The sequence below is a fragment of the Lutra lutra genome, chromosome X (genome assembly GCF_902655055.1).
Source record: "Lutra lutra chromosome X, mLutLut1.2, whole genome shotgun sequence".
NCBI classification, from domain to species: Eukaryota; Metazoa; Chordata; class Mammalia; order Carnivora; family Mustelidae; genus Lutra; species Lutra lutra.
Genome location: NC_062296.1, coordinates 58,258,737 through 58,277,018, shown reverse-complemented (window position 1 = coordinate 58,277,018; position 18,282 = coordinate 58,258,737). Strand labels below are relative to the sequence as shown.

General features: G+C 46.4%; 1 protein-coding gene across 4 annotated transcripts; it reads left to right on the top strand.

Moving 5' to 3' along the window:
* The first annotated feature begins 1,516 nt into the window (after positions 1 to 1,516).
* Positions 1,517 to 17,539, top strand: RGN (regucalcin). 4 transcript variants are annotated; one of them, XM_047715040.1, is made up of 7 exons: positions 1,517 to 1,680; positions 3,330 to 3,509; positions 5,215 to 5,397; positions 13,273 to 13,488; positions 15,394 to 15,525; positions 15,880 to 16,034; positions 17,129 to 17,539. In XM_047715040.1, exons 2-7 carry the CDS (start codon positions 3,347 to 3,349, stop codon positions 17,177 to 17,179), a joined length of 900 nt encoding a protein of 299 aa, XP_047570996.1. In that variant the 5' UTR covers positions 1,517 to 1,680; positions 3,330 to 3,346; the 3' UTR covers positions 17,180 to 17,539. The 4 variants fall into 4 exon arrangements, with proteins under 4 accessions (XP_047570996.1, XP_047570997.1, XP_047570998.1 ...); XM_047715041.1 differs by lacking the exon at positions 1,517 to 1,680 and adding an exon at positions 1,687 to 1,947; XM_047715042.1 differs by lacking the exon at positions 1,517 to 1,680 and adding an exon at positions 2,387 to 2,478.
* Positions 17,540 to 18,282: the final 743 nt, after the last annotated feature.

Sequence of the window (18,282 nt, the reverse complement as noted above, 5' to 3'; positions counted from 1 at the left end):
GGAAGAGGACCCAACAGAACCCCAGAGAAGCCTCCAGAGATCACAGTCCCGCTCTTTGCCCCACCCAAGAAAGTGTCCTTCAAGTTCTGATTTCTTTATTTTATTTTATTTTATTTTAAAGAGAGAGAGAAAGAAAGCGCAAGTGGGGTCCGGGAGGGGCAGAGAAGAGGGAGAAGCAGACTCCACACTGAGTGGGGAACCTGCCAAGAGGCTCAATCCCAGGACGCAGATATCATGACCTGAGCTGAAACCAAGAGTCAAAACTCAGCCAAGTGCACCACCCAGGAGCCCCCCAAGCTCTTACTTCTCTACTGAAAGTTTGGTCTATTTGCCGGATTTCTCCCAGCTTGACCAGCGACTTTGGGAGTCTCCTCACTTTGCAGGCTCATGTTTTTCCCATCTGTAAATGGGGCCATGGGAGAGCAGTTGTCTTAAACATCTCCCAGGGTGAAAGCAAAATGACTGAGGCCATGAGTGCCCATTACCCTAAATTAACTAAGCTGAAACTTTGAGCTGAGATTGCTCCAAACATCTCCCGTCTGCTTTAGAGCCTCCTGCCTTTGAAGCATTTAATCTGCGGCCCCTCCTCCTTAGTGAATTTCAGGGAGCTGGAATGCCAGTGATTGTGATTTGAGTGTAGGTTTCAGGATTGTGCAGAAGGCCAGGAATGAGTGCTCCATAGAGAGAGATCAATAATGAGATAGCACGAGGGCCCTGGCTGACTCAGTTGATAACGCGGGCAACTCTTGATCTCAGGGTCATGAGTCTGAGATCCACGCTGGGCATGGAGCCTATGTAAAAAATTAAAATGGTAATGATGATGAGGTAGCACTGACCTTGGATTCAATGCATACAAAAAAATGCACAAATCTCAAGTGTCCCACCAGATGACTTTGGACAGTACATACTTCTGTGCAACTCAGGTGTCCATCCAGATAGCCTCCATCACCCCCAGAAAATTGCCTGAACCCCTTCATGGTTACCCCCCGGGCTCCCAACCCCCAGCAGCAAACGCCCTCCTGTTTACCTCCCTCCCTTCATTTTTTGAAATGTTTTAAATTTGGATGGTGAGGTCCACTTTCAAAGAAAGCTTAGGATCATTTATTCCATTTGATTTTTTAAACCCAATCAAATAAAACCTTTCCTCTTCCCCCACCAAAAACAAGCAAACAAACAAAACACACACACACACACACACACACACACACACACACACACACACACACACACAACAAAAAAAGAAACAAACAAAAAACGCTTTACAAAAGCTGGCCTCCAGCCAGCAGTCTTTCTTTCTCCCGCTAGGAAAAGGGTGGATTTATTTAACCGCTTTGTTCTTTACTTTTTGACCTGCTTGTGTTTAACCGGACCCTTGACCCCAATCTCTGTTAGGCATTTTAACAATTTTTTTCTTGTTTAAGTAAGAGATAAACTTTAGCGCTCCGTCCAAACTCCGAGGCTTAGATTCACCGGGCTCCAAGCCTCTCCCCCGCCCCCCTGTCCCGGGAGGCTTTGTAGGATTCTTCCGGGAGCCACGGAGGAGGGGGACAGCGTTGGGGGTTGCAGTCCCCAGCCCGCCGCTCCAGGCCGCTGCCACCCACCTGCCCAGCGGCCTCGTCCCCTGCCCAGCCCTTCCGCTCCGCTGCCTGACCTCTGCGCCTCCTGGAAGTCACCCGCCCGGTGAGTGCCGGGGACCGACCGGCCTCTCCGCCCGCTCTCCAGAGAGTAAAGGTCTGGCTACAGACGATCGAAAGTCGCTGGGGCGGGCTGGAAGGACACCGCTCGCCCCCTACCCCCCTTGCCCACCCGAGGACCCGGGCCCCGCCCGCGCTCAACTCGGCCCAGCCAGGAATGAGGCGGGCTCAACCTTCAGCTTCCCGGGGCCTCGCAGTCGCCCGAGGCAGCAGCGGGGCCACCCAACTGTGCCGAGGCCACCCCGCCGCACAGGTACCGCGGGTGCTGCGCGGGCACCTGCCGCTGCGTGCCGGCGCCCCGCTGCCCTGCCGCCGGGCTCTGAAGCCGCAGCAGGGAGGGACGACTGCAGGGCGGGCCCCTGGCTCAGGTTAAAAGTCGCTATTGGGATAAGTCCCGCTTCTCATCTGATCCTGTGCCTTATCGATGTGCATGATCGATAACATGAAGGCCTTTGGAGCCTGTGCCAAATTGTTAACAGCCAGCGAGGCTTCCAAATCCTGGCATCGCGATTTAAGATTTGAGTTGTGTTTCTTAAAAAAAAAAAAAAAAAAAAAAAAAAATTAATTTCTCGAAAGGAATATAAAACCAGAGATTATTTTCCTCCCCCTCCCCGCCCCCCCGCCGTCATGAATTCGCCCATCCGTGGGTGAGCCCACCCAGTCCCAAGGAGAAAGGGAGAAGGGTGATGAGGCAGACGATTTGGGGCAGCATCTGGGCAGAGTTTGGGAAAGAGAGAAGACTCTGAAAAGTTGCCTCGTTTTCCTCTCCCACGGGGTTTCTTAGGTAATGTTTTGTTTTGTTTTGTTTTTTCCTTCTCTGATCATTTTTCTTTCTCTTCTCCCTGCTCGCTGGTCACACTCTGGCCTAAACTCCCAGCATAGAATGTTCCTGCCTGTGGAGTTCAAGTCTCCTTGCCAAACTGGCAAGGTGCCTGCCCTGGGCGGCAAGAACTAGCCAAGGGGCCGTCAGTACCTCCAGTGGCACCCAGACCGGGTCCTCTTCTCCAGCCCTTCCATTGTGCCAAGCTGACAAAGGGGTGTTAGGTCTAATTTAGTGTATATCCCTGATGACCATATTTCTAGAAAGGCACTTTAGAAAAATGCAGAGTGGGAAAGTTCTGGCCTTTGAGCGGGCTGAGGGGGAGGGAATCGGCACCCTCAGGGGATGGGGGAGGGCAGCGGGAGCTGGTGACCTGCAGGCGGGGAGGGGCCACCAATGAGGGAACTGCCCGCCCACCCCCACAGGCACCTGCACCTTCGGGGGCTAGGGCACAGGCATAAAGGGCGGCCTTCCCTCCCGCGAGCAGCGAGCTCTCTGAGGGTCACCGGCAATCAAGGTATGGATGCTGGGGTGTTGTGGGATTTTTCCTCTCTTTTTAAAAGATAGCTTGAAAATACGCCTGGGTAAGTGGATCAGAAGATATTTCACGTTATGGACTATCAGCTCGCTCTTCACTGTCCTACAAGTCTCTTTCTGCCACCGTGCCTATTTTTGTCCTGATTGAGAGAACATGTTTTTCCAGTTCTGAGAAAAACTCGGTCTGTATTGGGATCTTCCCAGGGCCTTAAGCCAGATGTGTTTTGCTGAATTTGCTCCACGAGATTACATTTTCTGTCCTCTCTTGCTATTTCCAGACAGCTCCCCGTTGACAATGTCTTCCATTAAGATCGAGTGTGTTTTGCGGGAGAATTGCCGGTGTGGGGAGTCTCCGGTGTGGGAGGAGGCGTCCAGTTCGCTGCTCTTTGTAGATATTCCTGCAAAGAAGGTTTGCCGGTGGGATTCGCTCAGCAAGCGCGTGCAGCAAGTGACCCTGCGTAAGGAAAAAGGGCCCCCCCCAAAACCCCACCCTGCTCTGCCCAGACAGCCATCATTTCCCTGGGGACACGCGGTCACCTGATGTGTCATTCCCCAGGGAACTTCTTATTGAAGCCACTGGATGTGCTTTAAAACTTCTGGAATGCCATGCTGTCTCTAGCCACACTCTGTGTCCTCCCACTTGGACCCAGGAATAAATTTTGGGTGGTCAGTACTTTCCTCTTCGGCTGTGGGTGGGGGTCAAGAGTCCCCATTTGGTGCTGCTGACGAGGCACAGGCACGGTAGGCTCTTTCCTTAACATCTTCAGATCCAGGCTTTAAATGTTGGGGACCCCAGCAAAGGCTGTCCGCCTTGGGTTGGGCCAAGACCTTAATGGGCAAAGAAAAAAAAAAGAAAAGAGCAGGCAGAGCCCTTCTTTGAATGTAAAAAGAAGAGCTTTCAGACTTGGAAAGCATCTAGCAGGACTACCTGTTCACTGTACAAAATAAGATTCAGGACAAATTCCAAGGGCATTTGACCATGATTCTGTTCAGGGCCACGTGATTCCCAGAGGAAGGGTTTCTCCTTCTACGGGCCCAAGCATAGGAGCTTGATTAGAGATAAGGAAGCTTCTTGTTTTGTGTTAATGGGAAGAGATACCAGGAAATCCTGTGACTTTGGGACAGTCTCATTCCAGAGCTGGTGACCTCAAACTTTTTTTTTTTTAAATAAGAGGGAACAACTTTTTAATTCACCCAGGGATGTGAGTGTGACTAGAGGCAAAGTGACTAGGATCAGAGGGGTTCAGAGCCCCAGGGGCGGGGGGGCGGGGCAGGAGGGGGGAGGGGGAAAATGTTTCCGAGGGGTGCCTGGGTGGCTCAGTCCGTTAAGCTACCTGCTCAGGTCAGGATCTTAGAGCCCCGGGATTGAGCCCCAGGCTGGGCTTGGCGCTCACCTGGGAGTCTCCCTCTGCTCATCCTCCTCCACTCGCTCGCTCTTAAATAAATAAATAAAATCTTTTAAAAAAATGTTTTCAAAATAAATTAATTTTGAAAGATTTTATTTATTTATTTATTTGTCAGGGTTGGGGGAGAAGCAGGCTCTCTAAGCAGGCTCTCTGCCGAGCAGAGAGCCTGATGTAGGACTCGGTGCCAGAATCCTGGGATCATGACCTGAGCCGAAGGCAGACACTTAACCAACTGAGCCACCCAAGCATCCCACAACTTTCAGTTTAATACATAAGATGGGGCCCCTTAAAAAAGACAAGTCCTGAATGAGAGGGAGGGAGAGATGTCAGGAAACCTAGTTGGCGGAACTAAGCCTGGTTTGTGTCTCTGAATTTCCTGGAGAACAGGTGAATCAAGCATCCCTTGGTCCATGATAGCTACCCTGGGAGCTCCTGTCCCCGCAACCCCAGTCAAGGACCCCCACCCCCACCCCAACCTTTGAATTTGATGTGGTGCCTGCCCCAGTGTATGGTGGCTGGAAGCTTCCAGAAGAGTTGGGTTTCATTCACGTTTCTGTCTCTGCTGCCCAAGGATACTAATCAACAAATATACCTGGTTCTGGAGCCTTCGGCTTTCCACAGAAGGGAGAGGGCACTCGCATTGTCAAAAGAGCTGGAATCTGCTCCAAGCAAGATGCCAGGTGGCGGGGTGCCCGCGGGGTGCTGCGCGGCCACTGGCCCCCTTCCCGCCCTCTGACTGCTGCTTTTGCTTCTGCAGATGCCCCCGTCAGCTCCGTGGCCCTTCGCCAGGGAGGAGGCTATGTGGCCACTGTTGGGACAAAGTTCTGTGCTTTGAACTGGGAAGATCACTCAGCAGTTGCCCTGGCCTCAGTAGATGAAGACAAGAGGAACAATAGGTTCAACGATGGGAAGGTGGATCCCGCTGGGAGATACTTCGCAGGTGCGGTTGATCTCCAGCCCCTATGGACCGAGCTTGGGGGAAAAAGCCAGACTTGGGCTAAGTCTCGAAGTTGTCCTGGGAAAATGTTACTCATAATGCGTCTTGGGTTCTTCCTTTATTATTACTTGAGTAGCTTTTCACAAAACAAAACAAAAATCCCAAGGGGCAACTGGCTGGCTCGGTCAGCAGAGCATGTGACTCACGATCTTGGGGGTGGTGAGTTCAAATCCCACACTGGGGGTAGCGTTTCCTTAATGGAAATGTAAAAACTAAAGAAATAAAGTCTATTAAAATTTCATTGCTAAAAGTAATGAATCACGTTTAAAATAATGTAAAAATGTTTTAATCCCATGAGAATAATTTCAGAATATCCCTTTCAAAAGTTTCCATCTCTGGCAGAGACCAAAATGTGTATGGTACTTTTGTAGTTTAAATGAGCTTTATTTTCTTAAATTTTAAAATTTTTGTTACTTTAAAGACTTTTTAAATTTTCTTTTTTTAAAAGATTCTATTTATTTATTTGACACAAAGAGCACAGGTAGGGGGAGCAGCAGGCAGAGGGAGAGGGAGAAGCAGGCTCCCCATTGAGCAGAGAGCCCCCATGCGGAGCTCGATCCCAGGACCCTGGGATCATGACCTGAGCTGAAGGCAGATGCTTAACCCACTAAGCTTCCCAGGAACCCCTAAATGAGCTTTCAAATAGAGGTTTCGTGATTGCTGGTGATTTTTAAATTGGAAATAATTTCAAATTTACAGGGAAAGAAAAGTAAAAATAGTATGAACAACACCCATCTGCCCTTTACCTAGATCCACCTATCGTCAATGTTTTGTCCTATTTGTGTGCTCTCTCTTTATATAAACATGCTTTTCTCTAGAATCATTTGGAAGTAAGTTGCATATATCACATGTCTTAACCCTGAAAGATACTTCTATGGGAATTTTCCAAGAAAAAAGACCTGTTCTTCCCAAGAAAAATGACCACAGTACAGTTACCAACTTAAAGAAGTTCAGCATTATTACGGTTTTAACTGATGTCCTATCTGTACTCCAGTTTTGTCCATGAACCAAATACTGTCCTTTACAGCATTCTCCCCACTCCAGTGCAGGACCCATTCTAGGATTACATATTGCCATTTAGTTGACATGTCTCTTTTGTCTGGGACAGAGCATAGCCTTTCTTGTTTTTTTATGACACCGCTGTGTTTGAAGAATACAGTCCCACACAACTCCCCCCTTTTTTTAATAGAACATCCCTCATGTTCCTCTTCTTTTTGTGTTTGTCTGATGTTTCCTTGTGATTAGATCGATGCCGTACATTTGTCGCTAGAATACTGTGGAGGTGACACGCTGTCTTTCTCCAGGTGTCGCGCCTGGACACCATTTCCCTCATGGGTGCTGTTAGTTTGGATCACCTAGTTAAGGTCTTCTCCGCTTTCTCTACTGCATCGTTACTATTTTTTTCCAAAGATTTTATTTATTTATTTTAGATAGAGAGGGTGGGGAGCAGAGGGGCAGAGGAGCTCCGCCCTGAGCGCAAGCCCCAGGCAGGGCTTGATCTTATGACCCTGAGATCACGACCTGAGGTGAAAGCAAGAGTCAAAGACTTAATGGACTGAGCCACCCAGGCACCCCCATAGTTACTATTTTTAATTGCAATTTATGAACATGTGTGGGGTTTATTAGTTACCTATTGCTGTGTAACAAATTACCCTGAAATTCAGTGGCTTAAAATAACAAACATTTTTAAAGTGTTTGTTAAAATTACAAACATCGTTACTGAAGGTTAAGAATCTGGGTGGGGGGGGGCACCTGGGTGGCTCAGTGGGTTAAAGCCTCTGCCTTCGGCTCAGGTCATGATCTCAGGGTCCTGGGATCGAGCCCCGCATCGGGCTCCCTGCTCAGCGGGGAGCCTGCTTCCTCCTCTCTCTCTCTCTGCCTGCCTCTCTGCCTACTTGTGATCTCTGTCTGTCAAATAAATTAAAAAAAAAAAAGAATCTGGGTGGGGCTTAGCCAGATGGTTCTAGTTCAAGGCTGTATCATGAAGTTGCAGTCAAGATGTTGGTGGAGGTTGTAGCCTCAGAAAGGGGCTGGTGTCTCTGAAGCGGCCTGGAGGATTCACATCCAAGCTCACTCACATGGGGCCGGCAGGAGGCTTCCGGAAGTCTTACCACCTGGGCCTCTCTGTAGGGCTGCTCAGAACATGGCTTCCCCCAGGGCGAGTGATGAGAGAGAGAATGAGGACACCCAAGACAAAGGCTACAGTCTTACTATAACCAATCTCAGAAGTGACAGAATGTCGCTTCTGTCATGTTCTGTTGGTCACACGGTGATAGAAGGGACTGTATCCAAAGGGTGTGAACACTGGGAGGCAGGGATCATTTGCGGCCATCTTGGAGGCTCCCCACAACACGGGGGGAGATACTTTAAGACTGACCAAATGTCCGGGTCCCTATCAAAACGTCTCCTTTGGGTTTTACATTTGTTGATGATTCTTGCTTGAACCAATGCTGACTGTGATGGTTGGAGAATGGCTTACGTCCAGCTTTCTGTAAAGGTTAACTCTAGTTTCCAATTAAATAATGCATTTCACGTATGTTTTCATTTACTTCCCCTCATAACAAGTTAGCCAGAATTGATTCCAATCCCTGCTATGTCCACCTCCCCACCCCATCCCCTCAAACCTTGCTGCAGTGGCTCCGTCCGCTTTCTGCATGGAAGGTACACAAGGTCTGAGCAACCGGCTATGACTTGCTTCCCGTCTTCCCGGGCTTGACACAACCACAGATCTAGTTCAGGACAGGTTGAAAGATTCAAGATGAGAATCTGTTGGAAGCCCTTCTGCAACTAATTTCTGCAAGATAAGGAAATATGATCGGATATCCCACCTGCTGTTGAAATTGATTTTCTCTCTCCCTCATGGCTGTAGTTGACAGTTCTGTGGCACTTTGTGAGACAAGATAAAGGTGTCCTCAGACGCCTGAGTCCTTAGCCTGGAGTCCCCAGTTCTTAACTTGTGCCCTGAGGGGACCCCTTAAAATTGTAGGGAAAATTGTGGGTGTGCAGACTGGTCACGAGCATCTGCCAGAAGCACCTGAGAACCTTTTTCTAGAGAGTTCCTAGCTTTCAGCAAGTGCTAGGAGGTGTCCCTGGACCAGAAAAGGGTAGGGTCATTTGATGGAGCGATGGAGTCTTTTTTTTTTTTTTAAGATTTTTATTTATTTATTTGACAGAGAGAGAGATTGCAGATAGGCAGAGAGAGAGAGAGGAGGAAGCAGGCTCCCCGCGGAGCAGAGAGCCAGATGCGGGGCTCGATCCCAGGACCCTGGGATCATGACCTGACCGAAGGCAGAGGCTTTAACCCACTGAGCCACCCAGGTGCCCCGGAGCGATGGAGTCTTGAGGTGGTGAGTCAAATCCTGAAGGTGAGGTGCCTGGGTGGCTCAGTGGTTAAGCATCTGCCTTTGGCTCAGGTCATGATCCCGGGATCCTGAGATTGAGTCCCATGCCAGGCTCTCTGCTCAGCAGGGAGCCTGCTTCTCCCTCTCCCACTCCCCCTGCTTGTGTATCCTCTCTTGCTGTCTCTCTTCTCTGTCAAATAAATAAATAAAATCCTTTTATAAGAAGAAGAAGAATCCTGAAGGTGTCACCACATCCACTACTGTGTCCACTACTAGATAGTGACATACAAGCCAGGGCTCCGGCATGTTCTTTCCCACTGAGGTAGAACCCTTTCCAAGAGTGCAGAATTCACATGCATGTTTTTTTTTTTTAAGATCTTATTTATTTATTTGACAGACAGAGTTTACAAGTAGACAGACAGGCAGAGAGAGAGGAAGGGAAGCAAGCTCCCTGCTGAGCAGAGAGCCCGATGCGGGGCTCGATCCCAGGACCCTGGGATCATGACCTGAGCCGAAGGCAGAGGCTTTAACCCACTGAGCCACCCAGGCGCCCCTCACATGCATGTTCTAGGCATCTCTTTCTGTGAGGCAGACGGGGTGGGGGGGCACGGAATATTAGTAAAACAAACCCAATTGCCCTATAGCTGGAAACTGCTGCGTGAAATCCTTCTCCCCTGGGAGGGAGGATTTACCCTGTCCTGCTTGCTATTCAAGCTTCCCAACTTCTGTCCATTTTCTTTTAACTCATTCTTATTTCAAATGGAACTTGGTATACTAGATGAGCTTCCCAATTTCTTCATTACAGTCAAACTCTGCTCTGTCCCCCAAGATCACACTCAAGTCTAAGGGACTATCCTATGGTGCACTTGAGAAGAACGTGTGCTCTGCCGCTGTTGAGTGGAGTGTTTGGTAAATGTCACTTAGATTGGTTGAGGCTGTTCAGTTTTGTTTCTTTGCTGATTTTTCTATATACTTGTATCTGTTACTGAGAGAAGGATACTGACATCTCCAGCTGTAATTATGGACTTGTCTATTTCTCTTTTCAGTTCTGATTTTGGCTTTGTGTATTTCGAAGCTCTGTTGGTAAGCACGTACGAATTTAGGATTGCTATGTCTCCTTGGTGAATTGACCATTTTAGCGATATGTAGGACCTCTATGTATCCCTGATAATTGTCTTCGCTCTAAGTATATTTTGTCTGATGTTAACATAGCCCCTCCAGCTAATATTTTAATCAATATTTGCGTGGCATAGCTTTTCCCATCCTTTCACTTTTATACGATCTGTATCCCTATATCTGAAATGAGTTTCTTATAACCAGCAAATACCTGGGCTTTTAAAAAATTCGTCTTAACAATAACTTAATTAATGTATTTAGGTTCTTTACATTTAGTGTATTTAGTGTAATTATTAATATGCTTTGACTTAGATCTACCATTTTGTTATTTGTTTTCTATTTTTTGTTCCTCCCGTTTCCCCTTTCCTGCCTCCTTTTGGGTTGAGTGAACCTTCTTTTAGAATTCGATTTTAATTTACTCATGGTGATCTTTCGCTGTATCTCTCTATGTAGTTTTTTAAGGGTTTCTGAAGGGATTGCAAAATACACAGTTAACTTTTTGCAGTCTGTCTAGAACCAAGTTTTACCACTTTGATGAACACTTCTTTATGCTATAGTTCCCTTTATAGACACACATATAAATCCCCTGAGAAAATGTAATTTTTGCTTTTAACCATCAGAAATATTTTAAAGAACTGGGGCGCCTGGCTGGCTCAGTTGGTGGAGTGTGCGACTCTTGATCTTGGGGTTGTGAGTTCAAGCCCCACGTTGGGTATAGAGATTACTTAAAAATAAAAAAATCTTAAAAAAATGGAATCTTCGGGCGCCTGGGTGGCTCAGTGGGTTAAAGCCTCTGCCTTTGGCTCAGGTCATGATCTCAGGGTCCTGGGATCGAGCCCCACATCGGGCTCTCTGCTCAGCAGGGAGCCTGCTTCCCTCTCTCTCTTTCTGTGCCTGCCTCTCTGCCTACTTGTGATCTCTGTCTGTCAAATAAATAAATAAAAAAATCTTAAAAAAAATGGAATCTTCAACAAAAGAAAAGAAATATTTTCAAGAACTTAAAGGAGAAGAACACCCTATTATATTTACTGTTTCTGTTGTTCTTCCTTCATTCTGATGTTCCAAGCTTCCTTTTGGTATCATTTCCCTTCCCTTTAGCAATTCTGTTAGAGCAGGTCTGCTGGCTGTGAATTCTCCAAGTTTTACTTCATACGAGAATATCTTTATTTCACCTTCATTCTTGAAAGATATTTTCACTGAATATAGAATACTAGTCTGACAGTTGTTTTTTTCCTCTTTCGGCAAATGAAAAATGTGTGCCTTCCAGGGCGTCTGGGTGGCTCAGTCCATTACGTGTCTTGACTCTTGATCTCAGCTCAGGTCTTGATCTCAGGGTCATGAGTTCGAGGACCCCTGCTGGGCCCTGCGCTGGGCAAGGAACCTACTTAAGAAAAAGAAAAAAAAGCGCATCACTTCCTTCTGACCTCCGTGGCTCCTCGTAAAATATCAACAGTTATTGAAACCATTATTCTTCTATATGTCATATGTCATTTTTCTTTCTTTCTTAGGGATTTCTATTTGACTTTGGTTTCAGAATTTTGATTTTGATGTGTCTGGGTAGAGATTTCTTTGGGATTATCTCCTGTTTGGGGCTTGCTCGGCTTGAATCCATAGTTTTCTGCAATGTTGTCCACATTGGATCATTTCCTTTTTTATATATTTTAAGATTTTAGGTTTTTTTAAAGTAATCTCTAGGCCCAACATGGGGCTCAAACTCACAACCGCAAGATCAAGAATCACGTGCTCTACTCACTGAGCCAGCCAAGCGCCCCTGGATAATCCCTATTGACCTGTCATTCACTACACTAACTCTTCTCCTTTGTCATCTCTAGCCTGCTAGCAAAATCCATCCAGGTGGTTTCTCTATTTCGGTTATTTTCTTTTTCAGTTCTAAAATTTTTATTTGGCCCTTTGTTGTGTTTTGACTTCTTTGCATTGCCAAGTCCTATTGGATAGTATTTGTGACTTTGTGACTATTATTTTGAGACCCTGGGTCTTTAAATCCTGCGGAGAATGTTGATACATTTGTCCTCGTGAGCCATCTGTATATGCTTAGGTTCAGAAGGTTTACCAGAAAAGCTCTAGCCTGCTCTCTCTGAGCTGCCATTAAGATCTGGCCCCCATGTGGGCCACTCAGTGGCCGCCCTGAGACTTAGGAGTTCCAACCACAGCTGCATTCTCAGTCTTTGGTATGCTAACTAAAACCAGAGTCCTGCGAGTACGAGTAAAAGATGAGCCCAGGAGATCATAAACAACCTTATGGAATTGCATTCCTGAACAACGTCCCTCTTGACTGTCTCTAGGTACTTTCTATTTTCCTGGAGCTGTCCTTGTCATTCCTCCAGCCGGAACCCACCCATCTCTAGGACAGTGCTCTCTCCAGAACCAAGTAGCAGCAGGACAGAGAGAGAGAGAGAGAGCATAAAAGCAGCAGTGTTTGGTTCTGCCCTTTTGGAGCTCCAGTAGGAGAGCAATATCCCCTTCCCCTGAGTCTTGATTCCTGCACTTTCCTTGTACCCGCCACTCTGCCGTCACTACCCTTGCTGCAGAGCGTGCGGACTGGAGAAAGGAGTGGAAAAGAACCAGGGCATTTCTTCCACTCTCCGAGCCTCAGAAGTTTCCTCATTTGCTCCTTGAGCCAGATCGAGAGGGTTTCTCTTGGCTCTCTGTCTTCACCACGGTGCTCGCTTCCAAGTTGGAGGCTGCATTGAGGTCAAGCTGGGACATCCTGGAGGATAAAATGGAGAACTCGTCACCAGTTAGGCGGCACTGCAAATTCCGCTGGTCTTCCCTGAGCTGCCCGATATTTTTACTTGTCGGAGTTTCTCAAATAGCCCACTGGGTGTTTTGTCCAGATTGTACAGTTGCGCTCAGTGGGAGAAAGTGGGGTTGGTGGAAATGGACTCCTTATCCGGAACCAGACCTGTTAGTGTAATTTTCATTGGCATCATAAGCAAGGCAGTTGTCTTTATATATATATATATATATATATATATATATATATATATATATAGGACCCAGATTGGGATTGCAGAATAGTTTCCTTGAATAGAATAGTTTTTATTTTTTTAAAATATTTTATGTATTTATTTTGACAGAGAGAGAGAATGAGAGGGAGAGAGAACAAGCAGGGGGGAGGGGCAGAGGGAGAAACGGGCTCCCCGCTGAGCAGGGAGGCGATGTGACCAGGATACTGGGATCATGACCTGAGCCAAAGGCAGATGCTTAACCGACTGAGCCACCCAATTGTCCCTAGTTTCCTTGACTTCATGATGGGAAAGGAACCCTGGTCATAAAAGGTGCTGTAGGGCATGGGACAAGGTGCTGTGCAGCTAAACTTAGTGCTTTTGGGGTATTGTAGGCACCATGGCCGAGGAGACAGCCCCCGCGGTTCTGGAGCGGCACCAGGGGTCCCTGTACTCCCTCTTTCCTGACCACCACGTGGAAAAGTATTTTGACCAGGTGGACATCTCCAATGGTTTGGATTGGTCCCTGGACCACAAAATCTTCTATTACATCGACAGCCTGTCCTACTCGGTGGATGCCTTTGACTATGACCTACAGACAGGAAAGATCTGTACGTACTTTTTCATTATTCTTCTTATTACTGCTGGGATTTTTTTTCATATGTGGTTAGCTGGGAAGCTGCCTCTTCCTCCTCCACTCATATGGAAAGGCCCTTACTTGTCAAATGAAGGAGGTGGCGGATGTGATAATTCCAATAGAGTCCTAATTGTCCAGACTCGACTAGGCTGCCAATCAAACCAGCGCCCTCGGCACACCTGACTCTGGCCACCACTGGCAAAATAGGGATAGATCCTTCCCATGCTTCTTGCCACCGTCCCTCGAAAGGGACTCGCCATGCAATGGATCCTGTCCTACTAAAGGCGCCTATCGGCAGATAATGCACAGCAGAATGAGAAAAAGGAACGGAAAAAGGAACGGAAAGCTAAGGTTGGGGGGTTGCAATTGCTCCTGTATCCTTGAGTTAACCAGAGGGAACTACTCAGAGACGAATTAATAATCTTCCCAAATAGAAGATTTTAAACAGTAACTGCCGAGTGTTCAATTCTGTCAGTGGGTTCGACATGAGCTGTAGTTGGAAACTGGGAGGGAAGAAATTCTTGAGAAGAATTTAGGAGGGAGCACTTGAAACTGTTCCGTGAAAGGTGCCAAACCGCCAGAGCAAACACAGTAATAAAAATGACTTGGGGGGAGGGGAATCACAAGCCTCGCATGTAGATTTAATGAGAGACAGGTTATTTCAGTACAGATGTTTTGCTTTGAAATATAGAGTGCCTTTTTTATGACTGTTTTTACCCATTTTTACTGACACATGGTTTTAACAGTTTTTTTTCACTATACCTCGATGCAGTTACTACAATGACCTGGATTTTGTAGTGTAAAGTTCCTCTGGGGTTTGATGGAGTTTTGGGGGTTTGTTTATTTGTATACTGTGATTCCCCCCTTTCGGGCCAGCCAGTGGGCTCCAGAACACCCCTCCTTTCAGAAATAAGCTCTTTAATACTATGTTTTGATAGGATGATTTTGGAACATTCGGTCAGACAGAAACAGAACGCGCATGTCTTACTAGTTTTTGCGTAGGAACCGTTCACATGGTACTATTAAGTGGCCTTCTAAATCTTGGAGTTAATCAAAGTCGGCATTTTTATAAGGAAAACAGCAAAGGTCTAACCACAGACCGAAATGTCTCTGAGCGGGGTGTGCAGGGTTTCAGTTCAGCTCAACCTCAAAAAAGAACTACTGTTATTTTATTAAGAATTCTAGGGGCGCCTGGGTGGCTCAGTAGTTAAGCGTCTGCCTTCAGCTCAGGTCATATCCCAGGGTCCTGGGATCCAACCCTGCGTCGGGCTGCCTGCTCAGTGGGGAGTCTGCTTCGCCCTCTCCCTCCGCCTGCTGCTCCCCCTGCTTGTGCTCGCTCTCTCGCTCTCTCTCTCTCAAATAAGTAAATAAAATCTTAAAAAAAGAATTCTACTTCCTTCTTTCCCGCTTAGACAAATACGTCTGTACCCAAACTAAAGAGAGTGTAATCACCCCCAAATCATGTGGTAAAAAATTCTTAGTTGAGGAGTGCCACTCATGTTTCTGGACATCTTCATTTTTTTTTTTAATTTTTTAAAGATTTTATTTCTTTATCTGAGAAAGAGAGCACAAGCACGGGGAGTGGCAGACAGAGGGAGAGGGAGAAGCAGGAGCAGAGAGCCTAAGGCGGGGCTTGATCCCAGAACCGTGGGATCGTGACCTGATCCAAAGGCAGATGCTGAAGCGACTGAGCCACCCACGCGCCCTGGACATTTTTGGTTTTAGAGTTAGGAATTCTTCTGAACCATCCCGCATGCCAGACCCCGGATCAGCAAAAGTGATGAGGATTTACAGCCAGCTGGAGAGCTCCTGGTCTGATGCTCGGTGTTGAGTGGCCTGTTGTTTTGTTGTGTGTGTGTGTTTGTTTTTCTAACCCTAGCCAACCGCAGAAGTATTTACAAGCTGGAGAAAGAAGAGCAAATTCCAGATGGGATGTGTATCGATGCAGAGGGGAAGCTCTGGGTGGCCTGTTACAATGGAGGGAGAGTGATTCGTTTAGACCCTGAGACAGGTAGGCCTGCAGCAAAATTAAAAAAAAAAAATCCCTGCCATGTCTAGAAAAAATGAGACACTATCAACTAGAGGAACTTCATTACTAATAACGTTATCTAGAGATACATTCAGAGGTCTCAGTAGGATAACTTTGGAAATAAAGGCCCAAGATAGCGCCCCAAACTTAGAGTCAGAACTTCTTTTCCTGTGGAGGTAAGTCTTTTTGGCCAAAACAGATTGTCCGGGAGGGTTGGTTAAATGACCTCCACAGTGCTTTTTGAATATCGCTGATCTTCTGCAAGGGGTCCCAAATGGTTGTGCAGGTTGGAAATTTGCTAGAGCTGGGCTTGCAATACAATATTTGGTGATCTAGGGAAAAGACTCCAAACTGTGAAGTTGCCTGTTGTTAAAACAACCTCGTGCTGCTTCGGAGGGAAGGACTACTCTGAAATGTATGTGACCTGTGCCCGGGACGGAATGGATCCCGAGGGTCTTCTGCAGCAGCCTGAAGCTGGTGGGATCTTCAAGGTGATCTGGCTCTTTCTTTTATTTTGAGGGTGAGGTGGGAGATCCTTGGCTATGTAACTGAGTGATTACTGCTTTTTCTTTTTTTTATTTTATTTATTTGAGACGATGAGAGAGCGAGAGAGAGAGAGAGAGCATGAGCAGGGAGAGGGGTAAAGGGAGAAGGAGAAGCAAACTCCCCACTGAGCGGGGAGCCTGATGCAGGGCTGGATCCCCCCCAGGGATCATAACCTGAGCCAAAAGCAGACACCCAATTGACTGAGCCACCCAGGCGACCCGATTAGTGCTTTTTCATACTTTCAAAACATAATTCTATTTAGCATTTTTTAGAGAGAGGGAGAGAGCACGTATTTGTGTGTGTATGTGCACATACAAGTTGGGCAGGAAGGGCAGAGGGGGAGAGAGAAAATCCTGACCCGGGGCTTGATCTCAAGACCCTGAGATCGTGACCTGAGCCAAAGGCAGATGCTTAACCAAGCCACCCATATTTTAAGCTCATCATGCTAGATTTTTAAAAACATTTTATTTAGATTTCCCAGACTGTAAATCCAAGATAATGTGTTTAAGCCTGCTTTGCAGTACGCCTGAGTGGCTCTGTCAGTTAAGCATCTGCCTTTGGCTCAGGTCATGATCCCAGGGTCCTAGGATCGAGCCCCACATAGATCCTGCTGAGTAGGAAACCTGCTTCTCCCTCTCCCTGCCACTCCCCCTGCTTGTGCTCACTCGCTCGCTCTCTGGTCCTGGGATCCAGACCCCCCACTGGGCTGCCTGCTCAGTGGGAAGCCTGCTTCTCCCTCTCCCACTCCCCCTGCATGTGTTCCCTCTCTCTTGCTGTCTCTCTCTCTCTCTCTGTCAGATAAATAAATAAATAAAAGCTTAAAAAATCCAAATTAATGGCAGATGGTTGCTAGTTGGATTATTACCAGTGTGATAATTTAGAGTTGAACCTGCCCTAATCAAGTAATTCCTTTTTAAGATAGGAAATAAAATAAGGATAATTGGTGGCTAAGTATATTATTATAAATCATAAAAATGCTGTTGAAAAATACTTGTGAACTACCTTTTAGCAAAGTTTTTCTCTTTTCTTTTTTTAACAGATAACTGGCCTGGGGGTCAAAGGAATTCCTCCCTATCCCTATGCGGGATGAGTGGCAGGCCTTCTTTCCTACTGGAAGAACTTTTGAAGACACATAGAAAATTCTAGAGCTGAAATTTCAATCTAGTTACAAAAAATTAAAAAGAAATGATACTATTAATAGGGTTAATTTTTTTTTTACAATTTTTAAAAGGTAAAACATTTTAATAAGGGGTTACAGGTCGTTTTGATAACATACTAAAATGCCTTCCTCAAAGATATTATAGAAATATAGAGAACTGTTCAGATGTTAACCAGCCTCTTGATTCTTTGCAAATTGCTAGAAGGGGACGGGGGAACCATGTCTGTTGCGCATTCCATACTTATTATACCTGAAGGTTCAAAAAACTAATAAATAATGTCTTAGTAATGACTTACTATGATAATGTTCCGTTTTATTTTCATCATAAACTTAAAAAATATACTGCAGTGCTAACCTACCTTCACATTATTCTTCCTACATGCTATTTTTTGCAAGCTAAAATATTACTGGAGGATAAGAATTAAACACTGGCAAAATCTATGAGTCCAACTGCCACCTAATAAATGTAGAAGCCATATATCACTTATTAGAATACTTTTTAAAAAATAGCTTTACTGAGGGGCATCTGGGTGGCTCAGTCAGTGAAGTCTCTGGTTTCAGCTCAGGTCATGATCCCAGGGTCCTGGGATCAAGCCCTACATTGGGCTCCCTGCTCAGTGGGGAGCCTGCTTGTCCCTCTCCCTCTGCCACTCCCCGCCCCCCGATTCATGCTCATTCAATCTCTTTCAAATAAATAAAATCTTTTTTAAAAATAGCTGTATTGAATCATAATTGACCTACACGTATTTCAAGTGTACAATTGATAAATTTGACATATATACATTAAGGAAACCAACACCACAAGCAAGATAATCTGTCCACCACCCCAAGACTTGCCCTGTGTCTCTTGGTAATCCTTTCCTTTGGTTCCTCTGTATGTCTGCCTTCATCCCCAGGAAAACACTGATCTTATTTCTGTCACTATTAATTAGCTTTAAAACGGGGTAGTGTGAGGGGCGCCTGGGTGGCTCAGTGGGTTAAGGCCTCTGCCTTCCGCTTGGGTCATGGTCTCAGGGTCCTGGGATCGAGCCCCA

What these genes read in the sequence shown, in the direction of transcription:
- RGN (XM_047715040.1), top strand. Translation starts at nt 3,347, where the DNA reads ATGTCTTCCATTAAGATCGAGTGTGTTTTGCGGGAGAATTGCCGGTGT. An exon ending in TCGTTTAGACCCTGAGACAG is followed by an intron (nt 15,526 to 15,879) that starts GTAGGCCTGCAG and finishes TTGGTGATCTAG; the next exon opens with GGAAAAGACTCCAAACTGTG. An exon ending in AAGCTGGTGGGATCTTCAAG is followed by an intron (nt 16,035 to 17,128) that starts GTGATCTGGCTC and finishes TTTTTTTAACAG; the next exon opens with ATAACTGGCCTGGGGGTCAA.